This window comes from Prunus persica, chromosome G2 (genome assembly GCF_000346465.2).
Source record: "Prunus persica cultivar Lovell chromosome G2, Prunus_persica_NCBIv2, whole genome shotgun sequence".
NCBI lineage: Eukaryota > Viridiplantae > Streptophyta > Magnoliopsida > Rosales > Rosaceae > Prunus > Prunus persica.
In genome coordinates this window covers 1,747,864-1,769,741 of record NC_034010.1, presented here as the reverse complement: position 1 = coordinate 1,769,741, position 21,878 = coordinate 1,747,864, and the positions used below count along the sequence as shown (strand labels likewise).

Below are 21,878 nucleotides of genomic sequence, written 5' to 3'. Positions count from 1 at the left end.
TTTACTAACTACTTTTTGAAACTTTAGATCATTCTATTATTTTTCCTAATTTTTTTCATACCTAATATTTTTATATTTTACTAAAATATTTGGTTTTTTATTTATAGAAATCATTTACATCCTAGTTACTGGTGGAATAATAGAGAAATAATAGAAGCGAGATTAGTGGAAGAAAAACATGGAACAAATTTTTTAATCCCTATTATTATTATTTTAATCTAAATATATTTAAAATTTTCTGTTTATTGTAATTTTCTTTTAATTTATATTGGTTTTTTCAGTTAATTACATTCTTACTTTAAGTTTTCATATGCATAAACATCAACCCAAAAGAGAAATTAATAAATAATAAAAAACTAGCCTATTATTCGTATACATTAAATCAACTCAAAAGATAATAAATAATATATATATGTATGTATGTATATATAAACATTGCCTTTTGTCTTTTTTATATAGCCCATGTTGGCTATTAGCTGTGTTGGTTTGTTTTTTCTCTTTCTTCCCTCACCGGTTGTACAGGATGGTGAGATTCAATTTCAGTGTTTGTTAAGAGCCATAGATTCAAAGTGATCTAATGGCTGAAATTTGGGCTCATTCATGCTCTTGGCGCATGTTAGAATTTTCGAAATTTATAATGTAAGTTAGTTCCTCATGTACCCAAAAGGAACCAATTTTGTGACTAGTGACAGAGTCCATCTATTCCCAATTGAATAACTTTTTTGGATGCTCTATATATAATATGTTATAGATCTGGACACATGGACGTTTCTATCAAGTACATGAAACTTTTTGCCCATATTTGTATAACTCAGTTTATAGGAAAATCAACATCATCATGGATGGTGTAGTTATAGAAGGTGGAGCAAAAATGAAGAAAGAGCAAGGGGATTAGGGTTCTTTCAGTCCTTGAGAAGGTGGGAAATTGGAAGAGAAGGAAGAAAAAAGGAAGGCAAAAAGCGCAAGGTGATGATCAAATGAAGTGTGCAAGTGCAATCATTAGTTCTAAAAGCTGGTTAGAAGCTACGGTTGCTGGGATTGGTAAGTTTTTGAGTCGGTTCTCCTTCCCAAAGAGTTTACAGGGCTTGAGCTGTGAAAAGCTTGACGATCCATCTTCTGAACCTCATGGTGGCGCTCAAGAGAAGTCTTTTGAGATTCACGATGCACCATCTGACGAGCTCCTTTGGGGAAGTACAAATTATCGATGCTACTTGCTTGGTTCTCTATCTTGCATTAATTTCACTCATCCCCATCTTGCATCCTTGGTTCTATCTAAGGGCCTGGATAGATCCAGACGAAATCATTACTCTAGGAGTTGGAAACCCCAATTGCGGTTGATGATTTGGGAAAGTCTCGATGAAGATTATAGCAACTCAGGTAAGATAACTTCTTTTCCCTTATTTCTTCTATGCTTGCGTTGGTGGTTAGGCTATGTTTGTAATCATTATAGAAGTTCCTTCTTGGCTATTTATATGAAAATTAAGAACTGTTACCTCTATCACTTCCCTTCTGCCTCAATCTTCCTCTTTGTACCCAGTCTAATTGCTTCCAGTTTTCTCAACCCACCATGAGTGCTCAAATTCAGGCTAGCTCTTCTCGGGCAAAATCTCGCAGCCTGAGTCCTACTTCTCCTATCACCTTGGGGAATAGGTCTCTTGCGGAACCCACTGTGTTACATAAGGGCAGATTCACTTTCAGAATGGAAAGAAACGAAACCAAAGTTTCCACCTCGGCCCTCGCATCTAGTGTCCAAACTCACTATGAGACTTTCTGCTTGGTCGAGAAAGTCTTTGGAGTTCCTGTGAACAGCAGAGTTATTAGGCATAGGCTCAAGAGTGAGTGGAAGAATCTGCAAGGGGAGGTTTCTATTGACCATATTGGTAGAGACTAGTACAAGGTGGAGTTTAACTCTGAAGCTGATGTTTCTTTTGTTTTGGAAAACAGACCTTGGTTTGTCCAAGGGAAAATTTTTGCCTTGCAAAGATGGACTCCTGATTTCTCACATTTCCATGCTGTTGTGACCTCCATTGTGGGTTGGGTCAGAATCCCCTTCCTGCCTCTTCACTACAAAGACCCAGAGGTTCTATATGATTTGGTCTCTATCCTTGGAGACCTTATAAGTGTGGATTTGCAGTTTGTTGAGGGTAAACATAGTATGTTTGTTAGAGCTCGTCTTGTGCTTGACCTAACTAGGCCTCTGAAAAGATGCCTAGTGCTGGGTGAGTATCCTCAGGAAATTAGAATTTTTGTGAGCTATGAAGCCCTTTTTGCGATCTGCTTCTATTGTAGTCAGAAAATGGAACGTAGGCATATCTGCCCGGTCAAAATCTCAAAAAAAAGTTATCTATAGGTTGAAAGATTGGAGAATGAGCCAAATGTTTTCCCTAGAGACTTAGTCCTTGAGGTTGAAGATCAACAAAAATTAGCTAATGATGTCATACTGGTGTTTCCTCAGCCTATCACCATAGATTCTTTTGCGGAGGAAAACTCTGACCAGGGTGAGAAGGTGCCAACTGAGGTGCATGACCCGGGGTGGACTGTGGTGGCTAAACGTAAAGGCAAAGCCAAACTGCAAGAAAGGGATGGGAGAACCTTTAAAGAAGTAGCCAAAGGCATCAATATTGTTGAAGCTAGAGGTTCCCGTGACGCTGGGGGTCAAGTTTTCCCCAGCTGATTATAATTATAAGGGCAGGGGAAAAGCTGGTGTGGTTGCCCCTGCCCAGTCCCAAGAAGGCAGTAGTGCCTTCACTGGTTTGGCGTATAAGAGCCCCAAGAAGAGAGCCCGTGATGAGGTGGGCGTGGAAGAGAATTTTGATCCAAGTGTGGAGATACAAGGAGAGTATCTGAGGGAGACTGATCCCTCGGTTGGTACCACCTCTAGCCCCATTCCATGAAGCTGTTATCCTGGAATAGCCGAGGCAATGCTTGGCCTGGCTTTATTTTGCAAGCCCTCTATTATACTAGTACTTTAAGTTTAAATGTCTTGTGTATTTTGGATTCTAGAGCCTCTAGGGTTAGAGCTGAGGTTATTGCTCAGAGGCTTGGTTTTGATGGTTTCTTTTGTATCCCAGGCCTTGGTCAGTGTGGAGGGATTATCCTTTTGTGGAATCCTAGTTTTATCAATATAACTATTTTAGATTACCATGAGCGTTTTATTCACTACCAAGTACAGGACATAATTGACCATAAAAATTGGAAAGCTACTTTTGTCTATGCTTATCCGCAGAAACACAAACAAAAACAATTGTGGATTGATATTCTTGGCCTTAAACCTACGGCCTCTGAAGCCTGGATCTTGATGGGAGACTTCAATAATGTTTGCACACCTAGTGAGAAATTAGGGGGCTCCATCTCGCTGCCTTCTGCTATGGCAGATTTTAATGGCTTTATAAATGACAGTGAAACTATTTCTCTTAATGCTGCTGGTATTCCTTTTACCTGGTGCAATGGTCATAGGGACAATTCAGTTATTTATGAAAGACTTGATCGTGTTCTATTAAATCCAAATTGGTTGAATCTTTACCCCAATTGTGCTATTCAGAATCTCCCCATTCTTAGATCTGATCATGGTCCAATTCTTTTATCATGCCAGCATAGGAATAGAAATAACCCCAGAGCCTTCAAATTCGAAGCCATGTGGTTATCCCACCCGGATTTCCAGCGTATTGTTCTTCAAGCCTGGAGCGTGGATTATCAAGGAAATTCTTCCCAGCAAGTTAATACTTGTTGTAGGACCTTCCAACAACGTCTTAGAACGTGGATGATTTGCAGATTATCCAAGACCAGTTAGCTATTAAGCCCATTGATCCCTACTTGATGGATAAGGATTGCAATATTAACCAGAACCTTAAGCAGCTTCTTGAGCATGAGGAGCTGTTCTATGCCCAAAGAGCTAGGATCAATTGGCTGGAACACACGCTATTTTCATACTCAAGCCCTTATTAGAAGAAAGAGAAACCTCATCTTGAAGCTTAAGGATGGTCAAGGCAACTGGATGGAAGACGAGAACCTTGTCTATTTGATTTTGGACACCTTTAAAAAGAGGTTTACAGCCTCTGATGTCCCGAGCCAAAGCTCCCTTAATAGTTACACTCAAGTCATCCAACCCTGCATTTCTATTGCTAATAATGATAGTCTTTTAGCTCTTGTCTCTGACTTGGAGCTTGTTCACCTGTTTTGAGTTTATTCCTAAGATGGAAGGGCAAAGTTCCCTACTGCCTTGGAAATCATTGATTGGTCAACAAGTCAGCTTTTTTTTGGTGTATGAGCGTGCCACTACTAGCAAGAAAGATTCTAGCAGACTTCTTTAAAATCGATAACTTGCACCCCAAGTTACTGATTTCTAAACAAATGATTATGAATTTGGGAGGGGAATATCTCCCAAGTAAGTTCTTTCTCTTGCCTCAGACTGGTGAGGACTTCACAATTTATCCCAGTATAAAATTGGTAATTCTAGCCAGAGTAATGAATAATAAAGTGGACTGTTTTTAGACAGAACTGCTCTTTTCAAAGCTACAAAGGAAGAAATCAACTCTAGAAAAGCAAAAAGAAACCTGGAACTTCATTCCCGTCTAGAGAGAAGCTTCTGATCCGGGCTGGACTGGGTATGTCTGGGCTAGACTGGACTTTTAACAACTTCAACTGCTCAGTTTCAGTTGTAGGTCGATACCACAGTTCAATTTTGGCAGAGCTTTAATATACTCCAAGCTTTGGGAGGCTTTTGAGAGGGCAGAACTGCAGCTTTTTTTGTTTGAAGGGACAGAAGTGGCCGTTCTTAAGAACCTAATGAGCTGGAAAGTGCACTGTGAAATTTGTTGAGGTTTTCATATTTGAGAAAACTCAAACTCTGCTTGTCTTGGCTTTTGCTGAACCAAATTCGTAACGAGAGAGATCTCATTTTGAATGACTTATTTCTTTAAGTACGAACTTTGGGAATTATGATCTAAAATGGTTTTTTTTTGTGTGGTTCAAGTGAGCTTTTGGTTGATTTTTTGGTTGTTTGTTTGATTGATGAAAATTTAGTCTCTTATTCTGTTCACCCTCTCTAGTATTTATAAGGAAATGCTTTGGAGTAGGGTTTCATTCTTCTAACAATGGGCGGCAAAGATTTCTCAAAAGATCTTTTTATTTTTAAATGCAAAGAAAAAGAAAAGTTTTAATCAATTCTGGTAGATAAGCTCTCAATAGTCAGTTCTCAAGATCACTTCCTTGTTTTTCCTGACAGAGAACCTAACCCCTTTTTAATTTCCAACTGCCCCCCTATGAGAGCTCAAACCGTGATGGTTAGTTTGATTCTCAGTTTGAACAGCTCCCTGTCTTCCTGCTTATCTCTTTTTGAAAGTATGACCTGTTTATATTTTGGGAGAATCACCCTTTTGTTGGAGTAGAAAAAAATATCTCTAAATATTTTATACATAAAATATAAGGGTTTGATCTTCTGATGGCAGAGATTTTTAGAGAGGTCTTCTTCTAGTTCGCCTGCTTTTGATTAACATACTTTATTAAATTAGTTGAAAATGTTGCCTTTTCAAATGCCAGAGAAAAGAGATTTCACATGGGTCTGTTTTTATTTTTTTCTTTCTTTAATCATGCTGGGCCTGTTCTGGTTTTTCTGGAATCAAACCAAGGGCTGGTTTGCTTTTTTTCTTTTCAAGCCAAGTTTTTGTTTTACCACCTTTTAATAGATCCTGGGCTGGGTTCTTTTGGATTTCCTATTTATTTTGTATGGTTCGGGTCTGGGCCCGTAGTGTTTGGGTGGAGTGTATAATCTTGGCCCAATTCAAGGGAACATTGGTGGCTGGTTTAAAAATTGCTATGGGCTTTGTGACCTTGGACTGGGTGTGCCAAATTAAGCCCAAACAATGCCATGTCCAAATCTTATACCTTTGGTCAATTCCATTAAAGTATAAGTGGTCCCTTATAATTCCAACCCCAAACAATCGAATATTCCCACATTTAACACATGGACAACGAATATGAGTTGTATTTCCAAGATTTTCTACAGCAAAATTTAAAAATCCTTCCACACCCAACTCATATGCCTTCGATCTTCTATCTGCATGCATCCATGACTTATCCATCTCACACACTATAAAATCATACATATAATAAAGTGAAAAGACCAGCAATGAAACACTACTATATTCACAGAGAAGAGAATAAATTGGAAAAAAAAATAATAATAATTCCACAAGAATCAGACGACGGTTTTTACAAAATAATCGTCGCGTAATATAGAGTCAGACGACGACATATCTATTTACTGTCGTCTTTAAGCAACCTAAAACCAGATATTTATATTCTTTTTGAAGAACCAGGTCTGGGTTCTGGTAGCTGAACGACGACGGTAGTAGTAAATAAAAAATCGACGTATAATAAAAATTTAGACCACGGTTTGTTCCACCAACCATCGTCGTAGTTTACAAAAAACTGAAGCCTAAATCTTCCATCCCCATTCCTTTTCAAAGAACCCTTAACAGAATGCATACACCAAAATATAAAAAAAAAAACACATATATAGCTCCCAATTAAGAATCCATAGCTCCCAAAACATATATTAAGAAACCAAAGCTGAGATAATATACAAACTAAGATAATATTGCGAGAGAGTTGAGATAATATATTTACATGGATATTGAGAGAGAGCTGAGAGTAAATAAAAAATGCTTGAGAGAGAGCTCAGAGAATATACCCAATGCTTTGAGAGAGAGCGAAAACTTTAAGACAAATTTACGTTGAAGAGAGAGAAGGAAATACTTTAGGATTAAAGGGAAATTTTGAAAATTTTAGATCCCGGTCAAAAATTTCAAAGGACCGCGTTTATTAAAGACGACGGTAAATACAACCCAGTTGTCGTTTAATTTCATATTTACGACGACGGTTATGGTACACCGCCGCCGTTGTAAAGCATTTTGACGTCGCCTCTATAAAAACTGACGTCTAAAATATTAAATAATTAGATTTGGTGTGCGTTTTCTGGGATTCGAACACGCGTAATTGACCAAAAAGAGCGAGAGAAAACCGGTGTCGTTTCAATAAAACCTAAACCCTAAACCCTAAATTTTACAATAATTATATAAAAAAAATACACAAGTATGAGAAAAATGAACCGAAAATTGCTATGGACTCCTTACAACAATGCCTTCTATATCAGCAGGCTAAAATTCATATTAAATAATTTTAAATTTTATGACCACCAATGGATCCCATACACCTTAGGGTTATGTTATGGAAAGTATAATGACTATTGTGCTTTGTCTCTAAATCTTTTTGACTTTCGTTATCACTTGTAATTTTGAAATCTAAAATTAAAATTTTTAGGCATTGAGGAGGGAGATATTGTCTCAATGAGTGCATAGAATTGTCAGTTTATTTTTCAAATTTTTTTTTAAACATATTATGAATATTAGTAATTAAATACAATTAAAAATATTTTTAAAATTACATTTTTTAAAGATTTAGGGGAGATAAAATCTTTCAATGAGTGCATGGCAGTTGTCAGTTTACTTTATGGAATTTGTTTTGAAATTATTATGAATATTAGGAATTAAATAAAATATTAAAGTCATATAAAAATTAAATGACAAATGTACATAACCGATGTTGCATCCGTTTACAACGACATTAAATAACACATGACGTCATCCTAGAATACATTAGATGTCACAATGTACTCACCGCTGTGGTTAGTATATTACAACGTCCTCTTGTTCTGAATAACCAACGTGGGTAGCATTTACAACGTCGATTATAATGTTGATGACGACGTTGTTTAGATATACAATGTCATATTTTGTCCTGTAACCGACGTTGTATGTCTTTAACACGTCTTGCCTGTTGTACTAACGGACGTAGTATATCTATACAAATTTTTTCGTAGATTTCAGTTTTATATATTAACCGTCGTGTTTAGCCACCTTACATGTTGTTTTTGAGAAATGTCATCGATGTTTTATTTCCCACTATAATAAGACGGCGATTGTTTATAGATATGAGACGTGTAAATAAGAATGAGACGTCAGTTTTTGGGAATTAATTTAAGTTTTTATGAGTTATTGTCATTTTATTTCATTTAACGACATAAATATCCTATACAAAAAAAAAAAAAAAAAAACCTTCAAACAGAATTTTATTTTATTTTTATGATTGTTCAATTAATTACCAAATATATATTTATGTACATTATCAATAAATTAAAATAAACTTAAACATTGTTAAAATAAATTATATCACTTATTATTATGTAATTGCTTGTTCACGAATTCTGCCCATTCCAGCCTGACTTCGTTAATATGTTATTGTACATACTCAACTGGTTCCTTTTTCTTGTCAAACTGCAAATAAAGAACAAAAAACGAAGTGTTGTAACTATTAAAACGACGGTTTTTAAAGAAAAAGTCGTGGTATTAAAATAAAGAAATTATATCTTAAATTTTACATTGTTCTCAAATGCTACGCCTGGATAATGAATTATATCTCTCATGAAACGCGTCACGTAATAGCCACACTCTACATTTGTTGGTTGTCGAGGAGTGCCTTGTAGATTTTTCCATATGCATGATGATTGTTTGCATGTGTGAGAGTTATACATTTTGATTGAACTGTTTCAAGAAAAAAAAAAAGTGTTAATGACAAAACTAAAAATCAACATAAAAAATATTAACCGTCGTGGTAAATAAGTGAAGACGACGGTTTTGTAAAACAAGTGACGTCGTATTTAATTTCAAACGTCGATAAATAAAAACCGTCGTTGTGTATCATTCTAACGTCGGTGATGACGAAAAATGACGTATAACCAAAAGTTGTTTTTAAATGAAAGTTGAATAGAAAAAATTAAAACGCCATAAAATGAAAAACACAAACGACGTGGTATTTCAATGAAGATGACGGTTTACAGAAAATACTAACGTTGTAAATGATTTCAAACTTTGGTTATAATGTACCGTTGTTGTGTTTTCATTACAACGTCAGTACTAAAAAAAGCCGTCGTATCATTCAAATGCATAAATATAAATCTTAGATTTTCATAAATAAACTTACGTATTCACTATATTTCTCATGTCCTCGTCAACAAAGCGGTTTGGCAATGAATCCATGTATTTATAGATGCTCTCCTTAGTTGGTCTCACAATTATTAACACCCAATGACCTCTACCATAATAATCCATATAGATTAAATACACTACAAATATATATATATATATATATGAAATTCAATTAAATGAGATTTTAATTTAAAAGAAAGGAAATGTATAAAATAAAAAAAAAAAAAAAAAAAGGATTTCTAGAATTACCTCATGTATAGTGCAATCACTGTGGATCCAATCCCAACCATGGAAGCAAACTGTAAAATGTCTTCACACAAGAGGAATGTATCATGCTCAGTGCCAAACACTTCCTCTGGAATGTGAATTCTAATGGTCTCGTTAGCAGGCTTCAACTTGGTCTCGACAAATTGACATAGGGCTACTAGAGGAGGTGGCATGTCAAGCTTTGAGAGATCTTGTAACAAGAAACAAATAAAGAAATAAAAGTTAGTTTTGTATATCAAGTAAAATAAACGACTCTAACAAATCAACAAAACCGACGTGGTATATAATATCAACGACGGTTTCTAGAACATACTGACGGGGTAAAGGTTATAGACGACGGTAAATACATAACAGTCGTAATGTAAATGTTCTAACATCGCTACACAATAGAAAGGTCATCTAGTTCAAAATAGACGACGGGTTGTAAAATAAAAACCAATGTTGTAAAATAATTAGACGACGGTTGAATGCAACGTTTATTTAAAATTTTAAACTCAGAAAAAATCAAATGTCAGAGATTTTACCTTTTCATCTTGCCGGATTTCAGCAGCATCAGCATCATTCGTGGGATTGTCTTCCTCCAAAACAAGGGCTTTCACATTAGACCAGCTTGCTTTGTCAGACATTGGATTTTTTGGGCTTTGCTCTTGAGGAATTGGAGGAATTGGAGTTTTACAGAGCAAGTTGGGATCAAATTTGGGAATTAGCTGACTGAATTGTTTCAACAAAATTTCCCTCTCTGCTCTAACTGCCTCCAAAACACTTTCCTTTGTTCTGGCCTCTATCTTTTTGGTTTCCTCTGTCACTGCCTCCATAACACTTTCCTTCAATTTGTCAACAAATTTTACTCTCAGCTATCTAGGCAAATTGAAGAATTGAGTTGGGGAAACCCCAGCTCCAACACCTCTGACTCTCCCACCATGCTCAGGGGTTCCCAAAGCCAAGGTCAAAATATCTTTGCTCCCAGAGACAATCAGAGTGCCCTCAGAGACTTGTTTTTTCAAATCATCCTAAAAGTGAGAGAGAGAATGTTAGTGAGTACATAGATAGTAAAACTGATTAAATAAATAAACTAAATAAAAATATTAACCGACATGTTAAAGAGGTTAAGAAGACGGTTTATATAAAAACAGACGCATAAAATCCTTTAATACGTCGGTCCAAAACTACCGTCGTTTTGTGTACATTATAACTTCGGTCCATGAAAAAATCGTCGTATATTTGACATCCAAAGATAAAAACACTTAACCAAAATATTCATAGATTCAGAAATAGTGTACAAACCAATTGCAGAGAAATATATATATATATAGAGAGAGAGAGAGAGAGAGAGAGAGAGAGAGTGTGTGTGTGTGTGTGTGTGTGTGTGTGTGTGTGAATTTGAAGAAAGTCAAAATTTAATTTAAAAAGTCTAACACAGAAATACAAAACCGTTGTTGTAATTCAATACAAACGTCGGTTTCATAAAAATACAGACGTTATATCGTTTTTGAACGGCGGTAAATAAAAACCGTCGTGGGGTTTCATGTCTAACGATAGTTACTAAAAAGATCGATGTCTAAATGAAAAATATAACCTTTGTTTTACAAGTTTAGAACAGAGTTAGTGAGACTTACGATTAATTTTGCCATCTCTGCAACCTTTGGATTAGGGATATTTCTGTTTATCTTCTCTTGCCTTCTTTCATAGCAGAGATCGATCAATTTCTTCACCGGGCATGGTTTCTTCCAATTGATCCTCCAAACCAACGTACCCTTTTCGAGACAACCTATGGTTGTACTCGCATTTCTCCCTTCTCTGTGACTGCTCAGAATGCACAGCCTCAAAATCTGGGGATAACCTTGAAGTTACAAGGGCATCCTATTGCAATTTCTCTATGATGTTATAAAGCTGAGGGGGCTCTTTTAACTTCTCCTTCTCATTTGCAAATGGAAGGATAAACTGCATAGTTAAGGTAGACTTAAAATCCTTCAATTTTTTGGCGGTATAAGACAACACCATCTTCTTGGCCCCTTCCCCAACAACATAAGCCATTTGAACAGCTTCCGAAATATGCTCCTTCAGGTCCTTGGGCAATTAATTCTATTTCTTGTCCAAAAGAGGGACCTATTTCTTGTCCAAAAGAGGGACTCTGGTGCGTGCCAAAACACCAATGTAACTCTGCATCTCAATAGCAGCCTTGCCATGTGGTCTGCCACTTTTATTGTACTCAATCACAGGCTTAATCTTCTGAATTTTCCTCTTCACAACATGGCTCATTGTGTTGATACCGCGAGTTGATTTTGTCTCTTCATCAAATGTCGCAGAGCTTGGGTCTTTCTTGGAACAGATTTGGCTTCACCCATTTGTGCCTTTGAAACTGCAATGTCCTTGCCTTGACCTTTTGACACTTGTGCCTCCTTACTTTGAGATTTTGAAACCATGTTTAGAGAGAAATACAAACAGCAAGAAAAACAACGACGTTTAGGTAAAAACCAGACGTAAAATGAAAGTTCAGACGACGGCAAATAAAAAACCGTCGTGCTAATCTATAGAAATGTGGATGTGCAAATACGTCGTGGTCATCAACTTAACAAGACGGGAATTAAATAAAATCGTCGTCGTATTATAACTTCATAAATATAAAAAACCGCCCAGATTTCTCTCTCCCACGTTCGTTTCAAATCAGACGATGGTTTTTCTCTTTCAAACGTCGTATTTATTAACACATCACATCGGTTATTATGAACAGCCGTGCTATTGAAATAGCACGAATTTAATTATCGTCGTGGTGTGTCAATAAAAACGTCCAATACGAGAAAAACCCATCGTCCTCACATGACCTATGAGTGAGAACAGTGAAAGATTTCGCCTTTTTAAACCTGAGTCTTGTTTCAAACATCAGTGGGACTCGTTCTTTAAAAAAAAAACTTCAAATGATATTGAAAAAAAAAAAAAACTAGTGAGAAAATACTTTTGGCTTGCAAAGAAAGTTTTCTTCGGAATCAAATTTTGGAGTTTTGGAGATGAAGATGAGGAAGATGACGAGAATCAGACACGCAGCTTTTCGGAAATGAGAGGGAAACTGAGAGAAAACTGAAAATTTTAGAGAGAAACTAAAAGTTTAGGTCAGTTGACTAAAAAGTTTATGTACTGTCCCAAAGATCAATACGACAACGGTAGTGACAAAAACCGCCCTAGTATGTACTTACCACGACAATAAAATAATAGCAACCAACGTGGTTAGTAATAAAGCCATTTGACTTTTTGTATTCCGAAAACGACGTGGTTAGTTGGGCGCTACATGTCAAAAGTTTACTTTTGAAGAAGTAATATTACAAGTTACCACATCGTTTTTATGAGTAACAGACGTTGTTTGTATTAACCTCGTTGCCTTTAGTTTACGGACCAACGTGGTTATCTGTTGTATATGACTGCCGTGTTTTAATAACCGACATAGATTACTTTAGTTACACGTCGGTAAGTGTAATATAACCGACGTGGATGTGAAGATTATTTTTATAAATTGGGTTTTTTTCACTCGTTCTTTTAGTTTCAGTTTTCAATTAGGGTTCCAACTTCTTCTTGCCCTTGGCTCTGTCTCACCTCTTTGGAGGCAATAGTTTGGATGTTGATTTGTGTGTGCGTTTGTGTATCTGAAAGACACAAATACACACACATCATCAACTTCTACAAAATTGTCTTTCTGAATGCAAATCTATGGCTGGCGTCGTCAATTTTTAGAGGCAAATTTTTTGGATGTTGATGTGTATGTGCCTTTGTGTATCTCAAAGACACAAAGACACACACATCATCAACGTCTAAAATATTGTCTTTCTCTCACATTTTAGAGGCATTTTTTTTGGATTTTGATGTGTTGCTGTCGTCAAATTTTAGAGGCAAATTTTTGGATTTCGATGCGTATGTGCTTTGTGTATCTGAAAGACACAAAAACACATACGTCATCAACGTCTAAAATATTATCTTTCTCTCACATTGGTGGTCTGATTATGATGAGGAACAGAGTTCCCTCTGGTAAGATTTCATATCTCTTGGGATCTCATAATCAGTGGCGGATCCAGGATATTTCCTTCCAGGGGTCAATGTCTAAAGGTGAAAAAAATTTATACAAAATATACTCATAAAAATGAAACGATAATATTAGAATTCATAATTCATAGAAAAAAACCACATTACAATTGTCCACGACGAGTTTTCATATTATGAAAACGTAGCATTATGGTTTCATTATCAATACAAGCAAACACATCTTTCTCAATATAAACAAGTAAACTATCACTCAACCATTGATCTCCCATTCGGTTGTGAAGTGGACCTTTCACAATATTCATAGCAGAAAATGCTCTCTCCACAGAAGCAGTTGCAACCGGTAAAGTTAAGGCTAATCTGAGAAGCAAATAAACATAATTATATGTTCTATGCAACCCTTTCTCCACCATTTTTCTTGCAAGGCTACCAATTCCTTTCAATTGAGAAAAATCAGTCATCGTACGCATATGAGTAATATAAATCTCAAGTTGATCTTCAAGTGCCAAGAGATCTCGGGAATTAAAATCTTGAGGATAAAATTCAGCAAAACGAAGTAGCTTTTGTTTGTCAAAAGCTATGAATGAATCATCTGGACTCAAACATGTCAAACAAAGAAGTAACTCAGTATTTACCTTACTAAAGCGACGATTTAATTCCGCAAGTTGCCACTCAATGATTTGAATAAAGATGTCCACACGATAATGATGGAGGTGTGTTATTATAGGAGCTCTCCGATGTGATCTCCATTGAGCTACATATGCATCATCCATGTTTGGAACCAAGATATCATGTTTGGCACAAAAGGAAGATACTTGATCAAGCAAGGCTTCAAATGCATTCTCTCTCATGTGTTGTAGTTGGTCCTTGCAAACTTTGACTAAAGTCATTGCATTCTCAATATCTTGGTCTTTCCTCTGTAATGCTTGTGATAAGTCATTTGTGGCTCCCAATATAGATCTCATGAAAAATAGGTGAAATACAAACTCAAAAGATTGTATTTCTCTCAATGACCTATTTGCTTCACCTAGATTATCAGTGGAGCCATCCTCAATAATAAATTTGAGCACTTTCACCACAGATTTAAACATGGAAATGATACTAAGTAATGTACCATAATGTGAGTTCCAACGTGTATCACCGGGACGCTTGAGACAAGTTTCTTGATTTAAGCCTCGCCCGGTTGGAAAAGTATCTTTTTCTAGAGCTTCCGTAACATCCTTCTGTAGTTGATCTCTAAGAATGTCACGATGCTTGCACGATGCTCCAACAATATTAACCAAGCTATTGCAAGATGTGAAGAAAGTGGCAATATCAGCATTTCCCTTTGCCACGGCCACAAGAGCTAATTGAAGTTGATGTGCAAAACAATGAATATAATAGGCACAAGGATTTTCTCTCAAAATCTGTGTTTTAAGACCATTGAACTCACCCTTCATATTACTAGCTCCATCATATCCTTGTCCTCTTAGCATGGAAATGCTCAATTCCTCTCTTGCAAACAATGTGTCAATAGCCTCCTTGAGTGAGTTTGATGTAGTATCGCTAACATGTTGAATGCCCACAAACCTCTCAATTACATCCCCACTTTTGTCCACATAACGAAACACCACCGCCATCTGTTCTTTTACTGACACATCACGTGATTCATCAACTAATAAAGAGAAGAATGCACCATCCATATCCTTGATGATTTTCTTAATAGTTTCAGTGGCACAAGCATTCACAAGATCTTTTTGAATTGTTGGAGCTATTAACTTGAGATTCCCGGGAGCATTTTCTAACACAACGACCTTCACTTTCTCATCATGATCAGCAAGAAACTGTAAAAGCTCTAAATAATTCCCCTTGTTGCTTGAAGTGTCACTCTCATCATGCCCACGAAAAGGAAGACATTGCCTCAATAAAAATCTCACACAATCAAGAGAAGTTGTCAAGCAAATATGATAATCAATACGAGCTTGCTCTGATTGCTTTATCAAAACTGTTCGGATGTGTTGCTTTTGATTCATAAGATCCACACAATACTGTCTAGATTGATTATGAACACTTCCAACAGGTCCAACATGTTGCCTAATTTTATCTTTCTTCTTCCAATTCCTAAAACCCATCTCTGTGAAGGCGTTGCTACACCCTTGACCAATTCTGAAATTGGATTTCAAGAGATAACAATAAAGGCAAAATGCAGCATCTTTACTAATACTGTACTCCAACCAGTCAAACTCATCAAACCACTTGACATTAAAGCGTCGATCATACCCTGAAAGATCAGTTTGTGGAAATGTGTGATCCTTGGGCTGACATGGACCCTTTTGTAGATATGCTCTTCGAACTTCGTCTCTAATGTTAGGATCATAATCCAACATTTGAGGTCGAAGTCCAGGGTCTGCAATAAGATTAGCTAAGATATCTTGCAACTCATTTTCTTTCGAACTATCCACATCTCTAGAAATATCCACATCTCTCGAACTCGAACTACCCACATTATCCGAACTAGAAGTAGTTGATGCGAACCTTCTCTTAAAGTATCGTTCCATAACTGTATTGGTAGAAATAACCAATCAAACATCAACAATATTAAAAAGCCATAACTTATGCAAACTAACCAAAATAAAATCCAACAACTAATCAAATTTACCAATTATTATCTAACATAAAACACTAATTTATTCAAACTAACTAACCAAAACTAGAAGCCCTTAATTTATTCAAACTAACCAAGAGATATAATCTTACATAAAAGTAGAATCCTAATTTATTCAAACTAACTAACCAAAATCAAAACCCCTAATTAATTGAAACTAACCAAGATAATCATATAATCTAACATAAAAATAAAACCCTAATTTATTCAAACTAACTAGCCAAAACCTCTAATTTATTCAAACTAACATAAAAGCCCTAGTTAATTCAAACTAACAAACTAAAATAAAATCTCAACAACAAACAACAACAACAACTAATCAAGAAAAACACTAACATATAAGAATCTTTACTAATTAATTAAAGCATAAAGAAAATAGGATAACATACTTTCAAACTAACTAACCAAAATCAAAACCCCTAATTAATTGAAACTAACCAAGATAATCATATAATCTAACATAAAAATAAAACCCTAATTTATTCAAACTAACTAACCAAAACCAAAACCTCTAATTTATTCAAACTAACATAAAAGCCCTAGTTTATTCAAACTAACATACTAAAATAAAATATCAACAACAAAAAACAACAACTAATCAAAAAACACTGACATATAAGAATCTTTACTAATTAATTAAAGCATAAAGAAAATAGGATAACATACTCTCAAATTTGAGGGATAAATCCACCTTTGAAATCAAATTGAATTTTGGAGGCACTTATTCAATTTTCTGCTGCCCAGTGCCCACCGCCGACGCCACTTTACTGCCTCCACCGACTGATTTGTGAGGGGGAGGGAAAGCCACCATTGAATTGGATTGGAGGTTGGTTGTTTTAGTTGGGGTTGGAATTTAGGTTAGAGAATTTGATATTGAGAAGAAGAAATGAGTTTTGAAACTGATGGGTATCGGGCTGCTGTTTTGTTTTGTTTTTTTTTTTTTAACTTGTGCCAAAACGACGTCGTTTTGGCCAGGTGTTATTAAAAAAAAAAAAAAAGTATAAGTGAAACGACGTCGTTTTGAAGAATAGCGCGCAAAAAAAAAAAACCTTAAGTGCAACGACGTCGTTTCGACGTCGAGGGCGCAAAAAAAAAAAAAAAACCACTTAAATGAAATGATGTCGTTTTGACGTCGACCAAACAAAAAAAAAGGATGCGCGCTGCGCGCAAGCTCTCCACAGCTGCACAGCAGCACAAGAGTTTGCCCCATTGGGGCATTTCATCGAGCACCTTGTGAGGGTCAATTTGGGCGGCTCTAATGAAGGATTTCAGAGGTTGCAGGGGTCAATTGACCACCCTTGCTCCTCTGTGGATCCGCCCCTGCTCATAATAATCTGATTATGTTGGCGGTTTTCTATATAAACCGTCGTGGTTATTCTCAATTCTTGTCATTATGTTGATCTACCGTCATAGGCTACCAAAATCCAAGAAATAAATCATTAAAAAAAATTGATATTAAGACGACGGTTTAGATATAAGGTTAGCGGTATAAAGTGAATAAATACGATAGTAATTTTAACTTCACAACGTGGTAAATTTTATTATACAGCGTTAATTGAACAAACCGACGTGGTTAGAGTTATAGATACCTTTGTAGTACACTACAAAATAATAAGTCGATAAATTTATCTTTACCGTCGTTGTACATTGATTTAATAAGGCGGTATTTTGTAATATACCGACATGGATTTTTTTGAAATTACATGGCGCCGAATACGAAAACTTGGTCGTGTTAATTACGGAGTAAAAACAGCGGCTGTTGTTGCACACCGTCGACTTTACTTTCTACGTCGGTGGATTCATACCTTCTGTCGTTGTTTTTGGGCTCAGAGTTTAACTATGAGGAAAACCTTTTCAAAAAGACGACGCTTTTTTAATTTGGTGCGTCCATTTTTTAGGTGTTTAAGTTACTCATACACGGCGGTTTTATAACACCATCGTCTTTTCAAACACAACCGTAACCATCGTTTTTTCTGGTCATCTTTTTCACTTTTTGTAGTAGTGATTAACTAACAAGAAACAAATGAAGTTCTTGAAATTGACACCTACTGGGATTTGAACAGTTATCCCCAGTTTGCTTCCTCACATTAGCAACAACCCACATATTCTGTTCTGAATTAGTACAGGGGTTGGGGTTTCCGAATGTTGGTTCTTGAAAGAGTAGGTTAAATTAAAGAGTACAGATTAATGAAAATCATGAGGTAGCAGATGATTTTAGTATTTTTGTGCTCTCTAATCTCTCTCTCTCTCTCTCTCTCTCTCTCTCTCTCTCTCTTCCTTTTGTTTAATCAAATGTTTCTTTACAATGTTTTATGCAGCCAGCGGACAAGTATCCAAATATATTTTCCCAAAACTCCATATTTGGGAGGTAAGTTTGGCTAGTGATTTAAGTATGCTGCAGTGAGATTGTCAAATTTCAGGATTTTTCTAATTATTTCTTTGTTGCACTATGATGTTCCAAAATCTGAAACTTTGATGTAGGTTTCCATACTTCTTGCCTTGCCTTTGTATATCGCTTTTTGCATTTGGAGTATGCATTGCTTCTTTCTGGCTTCCGGTACATATCTTATTATATTCCTTTATGTTGATGAATCTCTTTTGAAATGTTAAATATTGACCTACGTGTTTTTTTCTCATGGTTGTTTTTGTACCTTCTCAACCCTATTTTGTCATCACTTAACCTCCATGAAATTCAGAATGCAGGCCGTCCTTACAGTCCTCCATTACATCTAAAGGGAGTTACAAAATGAACAATATTTGTAATCCAATATCCTTGGAAAGGAATTTATCATTATAATCATGTATCCTTGTAAATTTGTAATCCTGTATTTTATACTAGCTTTCTTAGCCTTAACTTTTTATTTTAATTAAACTTCTTGAGGCTCTCCCAAGAACAGAGAAACTAGTAACACTTGGGTCATCTTTAGCACATTCGTACGTTAAGAACCTTTTGAAACTCCAAGTATTAACAGAAAATTTCTATATCTGGTTGGTTGTAGGAAACTTTACACAAGCACAATGGAAATACTAGATTGCATGATGATTCTTTTGAAGCTCTAGAAACTGCATCCTATGGGTCTTCTGCCAATGAAGGAAAACAAAAAACTGAAGAACAGATACCTAAAGAAAATCTCTTCAAGAATTGGCCCTTAATGTCAGCAATCATTGTTTATTGTGTTTACTCACTTCATGCCATGGCTTATACAGAGGTAACTTCATACCTTATTCCTGTTGGAAAAGTACAGTATTATTCACAGAATCTTTTGTTTTCCTTTGTTCTCTTTCTCTGAAATGGTTCTTCTCATCGGTTTTGGTAGATTAAAAGTGCTTGAGTAGTTTAAGACATTTTGTACAATGCATTTCTTACTCTTTCACTTACTCATTTATTCTTCTTCCCCTGTCCCCATTCTTATTGATCTCTAATTACCAAAGTGGCTATTAAGTGAGACTGTTTTCTTTTGCCCAAAAAATCAGATATTTTCATTATGGGCCGTGAGTCCTCGAAAGTTTTGGGGGTTTGAGCCTTTCAACTGAGAATGTTGGTGAAGTTCTTGCAATTTCAGGTAATATTTGATTTTTCCATCTGCTTCTATGCTAATCAAATTATGCATTGGATACATGATGCATTAAGTTCACTCAAAGGATAGAGCATTTGATACAGTTTCAATTTCTGATTTATGTAAATAACTCTACACATGCTCAATAATTTCTGACGATTTTATCATCTTGTAGGTTTTGGTTTTTTTGTGTTCGAAATCACCCTATACCCGTTTGTGGAAAGGCTTCTTGGTCCTGTAATGATTGCTCGCATTGGAAAGGGTAATTTTTCAGCTCCTGCTCCCTTTGCATTGTTGTTGGTTGCTTCTGCATTTTTTTTCTTCGTGATAAATGTCTTTCGACGTAATGCCTACTGACCTATACTGTTCTTTACCTTCGTGGTTTTTTTTTTTTAGGCACATGATTCCAATATTCAGATTATCACAATACCTCTGCTGTCAAGTTACCCATTTATAGCAATGTTATCAGGATCTCCCTCTTCCTGATGTTAAATATTGCCTCTGTGCTGAAGAATTTCTTATCTGTAAGTGCAGACATGACTTTATATCTCATTTCAACTAACACACTTGTATGCATCCTTGCGTTACAAAGACTTGGTGAACTACTAGTCCACCATCATCTTGATACAAATCTCATTTAAAACAAAACCAAACTACAACTCTGTCATCTTAACTGAAAAAAGTAAAAAGAAAATAACTATATCTACTCCACAGCAGCTCACCGATTTGATAAAAGGGAAATAGCTCAAAATGCCACCCTTTTTATAATTTTTTCTGAAAATACCACCCCTCCCCTAAAATTTTAAAACTATTACCTATAAATACATTTTTATTATCCACTGATTGCACACATATCATTTTTTCAGAAATTTTGTTCTCTCTCACCTCTCTTGGTTCCTTCTCTCTTTGTCGCTCAGCTATCAATCTCTCTTCGCTCTGTCTCTCTGTCGCTCAAATCTTAGTCTGTCTTCGCTCAGCTCTCACTCTCTCTTTGGTCTTTCTCAGTCTCTCTCTCTCTCTCTCTCTCTCTCTCTCTCTCTCTCTCTCTCTCTCTCTCTCTCTCTCTCTCTCTCTCTTCTTCCTCCCTCAGCAGTGTCTATTCATCGAAGCTTAACTTCACCGTTCACATCCAAAAGGTACGGGTTCATCATCATTTTCTTTGGGTTTAGGGGTTTCTTGAAGTTGGTTTAGGGTGTATGGTTTCTATGAAATTGGTTTAGGGGTTTCTTCGAAATTGGTTTAGGGTTTATGGGTTTCTATGAAATTAGTTTAGGGGTTTCTCTAAATTTGGTTTAGGGTTTGGGGGTTTCTCTGAAATTGTCTGATTGTGATGATTCCTTGTTTGAAACAGTTAAGGAGTGTATTCTTTGTTCTTTGTTTGACATTGATGTTGTTATTGGTATCGTATTGCTGTTTTATTGCTGTTGGATTGCCATGTTAGTGGTATTATATTGGCATCATAGTGCTGTTTTATTGCTAGTTTATTATGGTTTTATTCCCGTTCCATTGTGGTTTTAATGGTTTGCGATTTATGCAATTGGATTCTGTGTTTGTTTGTTGTTTTGTTTCATCCAAATAAGGGAAATTGTAGGTGTTCATTTATAGTCTCTACATTAGGCACCTTTCGAAGATCACATATAAATACCTACCAATACTCTTCACTTTCAACACCAAATCCTCATACATTTTGTTCTACTTCTACTATTATTCACTTTCTACTCAACATGTTATTCACTTTCAAATTGTATTTTTATTTATCATCTTATGGCTTCTTCTATCGAAACTGAAGGGACGTGGAGCACCATAGAGGATGTTTTATTGTATGAGTATTGGGTCCAAATTAGTCATTGTCCCGTCACAGGCAATGAGATGAAATTATCTCATATGTGGAGAAATATTCATGCCGAATTTTGTGAAAGATCGAGGTCGACTCATACGGAAATGGCATTATCTAGTAGATGGAAAATTCTCAATAAAGAGTTGGGAAAATGGAGATATGCCTTGATAAAAACGAGAGACAACCATAGAAACGGGGAAAATCTTAGCAATGAGGTAAATGATTTGTAATTTTCATTTTATTAATTTTAATGTCCTAATATATATTTTTTTTAATGTTTCTTGCATTTTCAATATTTTGTTAATATTTCTTGCATTTCCAATATTTTGTTAATATTTCTTGCATTTCCAATATTTTTTAATGTTTTTTGCATTTCCAAGATTTTGTAAATATTTCCTAAGTTTGTATATATATATTTTGGGCTATCTACTATAGACGTCCCTGAATTATGGCCCCCGTTGCAATTGGGTCCGTGAACTTTTTTTTGAGGCAATTACATCCTT

General features: G+C 35.8%; 1 protein-coding gene across 4 annotated transcripts; it reads left to right on the top strand.

Moving 5' to 3' along the window:
- Positions 696-21,642, top strand: LOC109947648. Of its 4 annotated transcripts, XM_020558315.1 has the most exons (4): positions 696-1,377; positions 18,300-18,349; positions 18,463-18,538; positions 18,981-19,201. In XM_020558315.1, the coding sequence occupies exons 1-4, from the start codon at positions 978-980 to the stop codon at positions 19,010-19,012; spliced, it is 558 nt and encodes a 185-aa protein (XP_020413904.1). In that variant the 5' UTR covers positions 696-977; the 3' UTR covers positions 19,013-19,201. The 4 variants fall into 4 exon arrangements, 2 of the variants coding, with proteins under 2 accessions (XP_020413904.1, XP_020413905.1); XR_002270426.1 differs by lacking the exons at positions 696-1,377; positions 18,300-18,349; positions 18,463-18,538; positions 18,981-19,201 and adding exons at positions 19,483-19,544; positions 19,714-20,062; positions 21,328-21,642; XR_002270427.1 differs by lacking the exons at positions 696-1,377; positions 18,300-18,349; positions 18,463-18,538; positions 18,981-19,201 and adding exons at positions 19,483-19,544; positions 19,714-19,800; positions 19,935-20,457.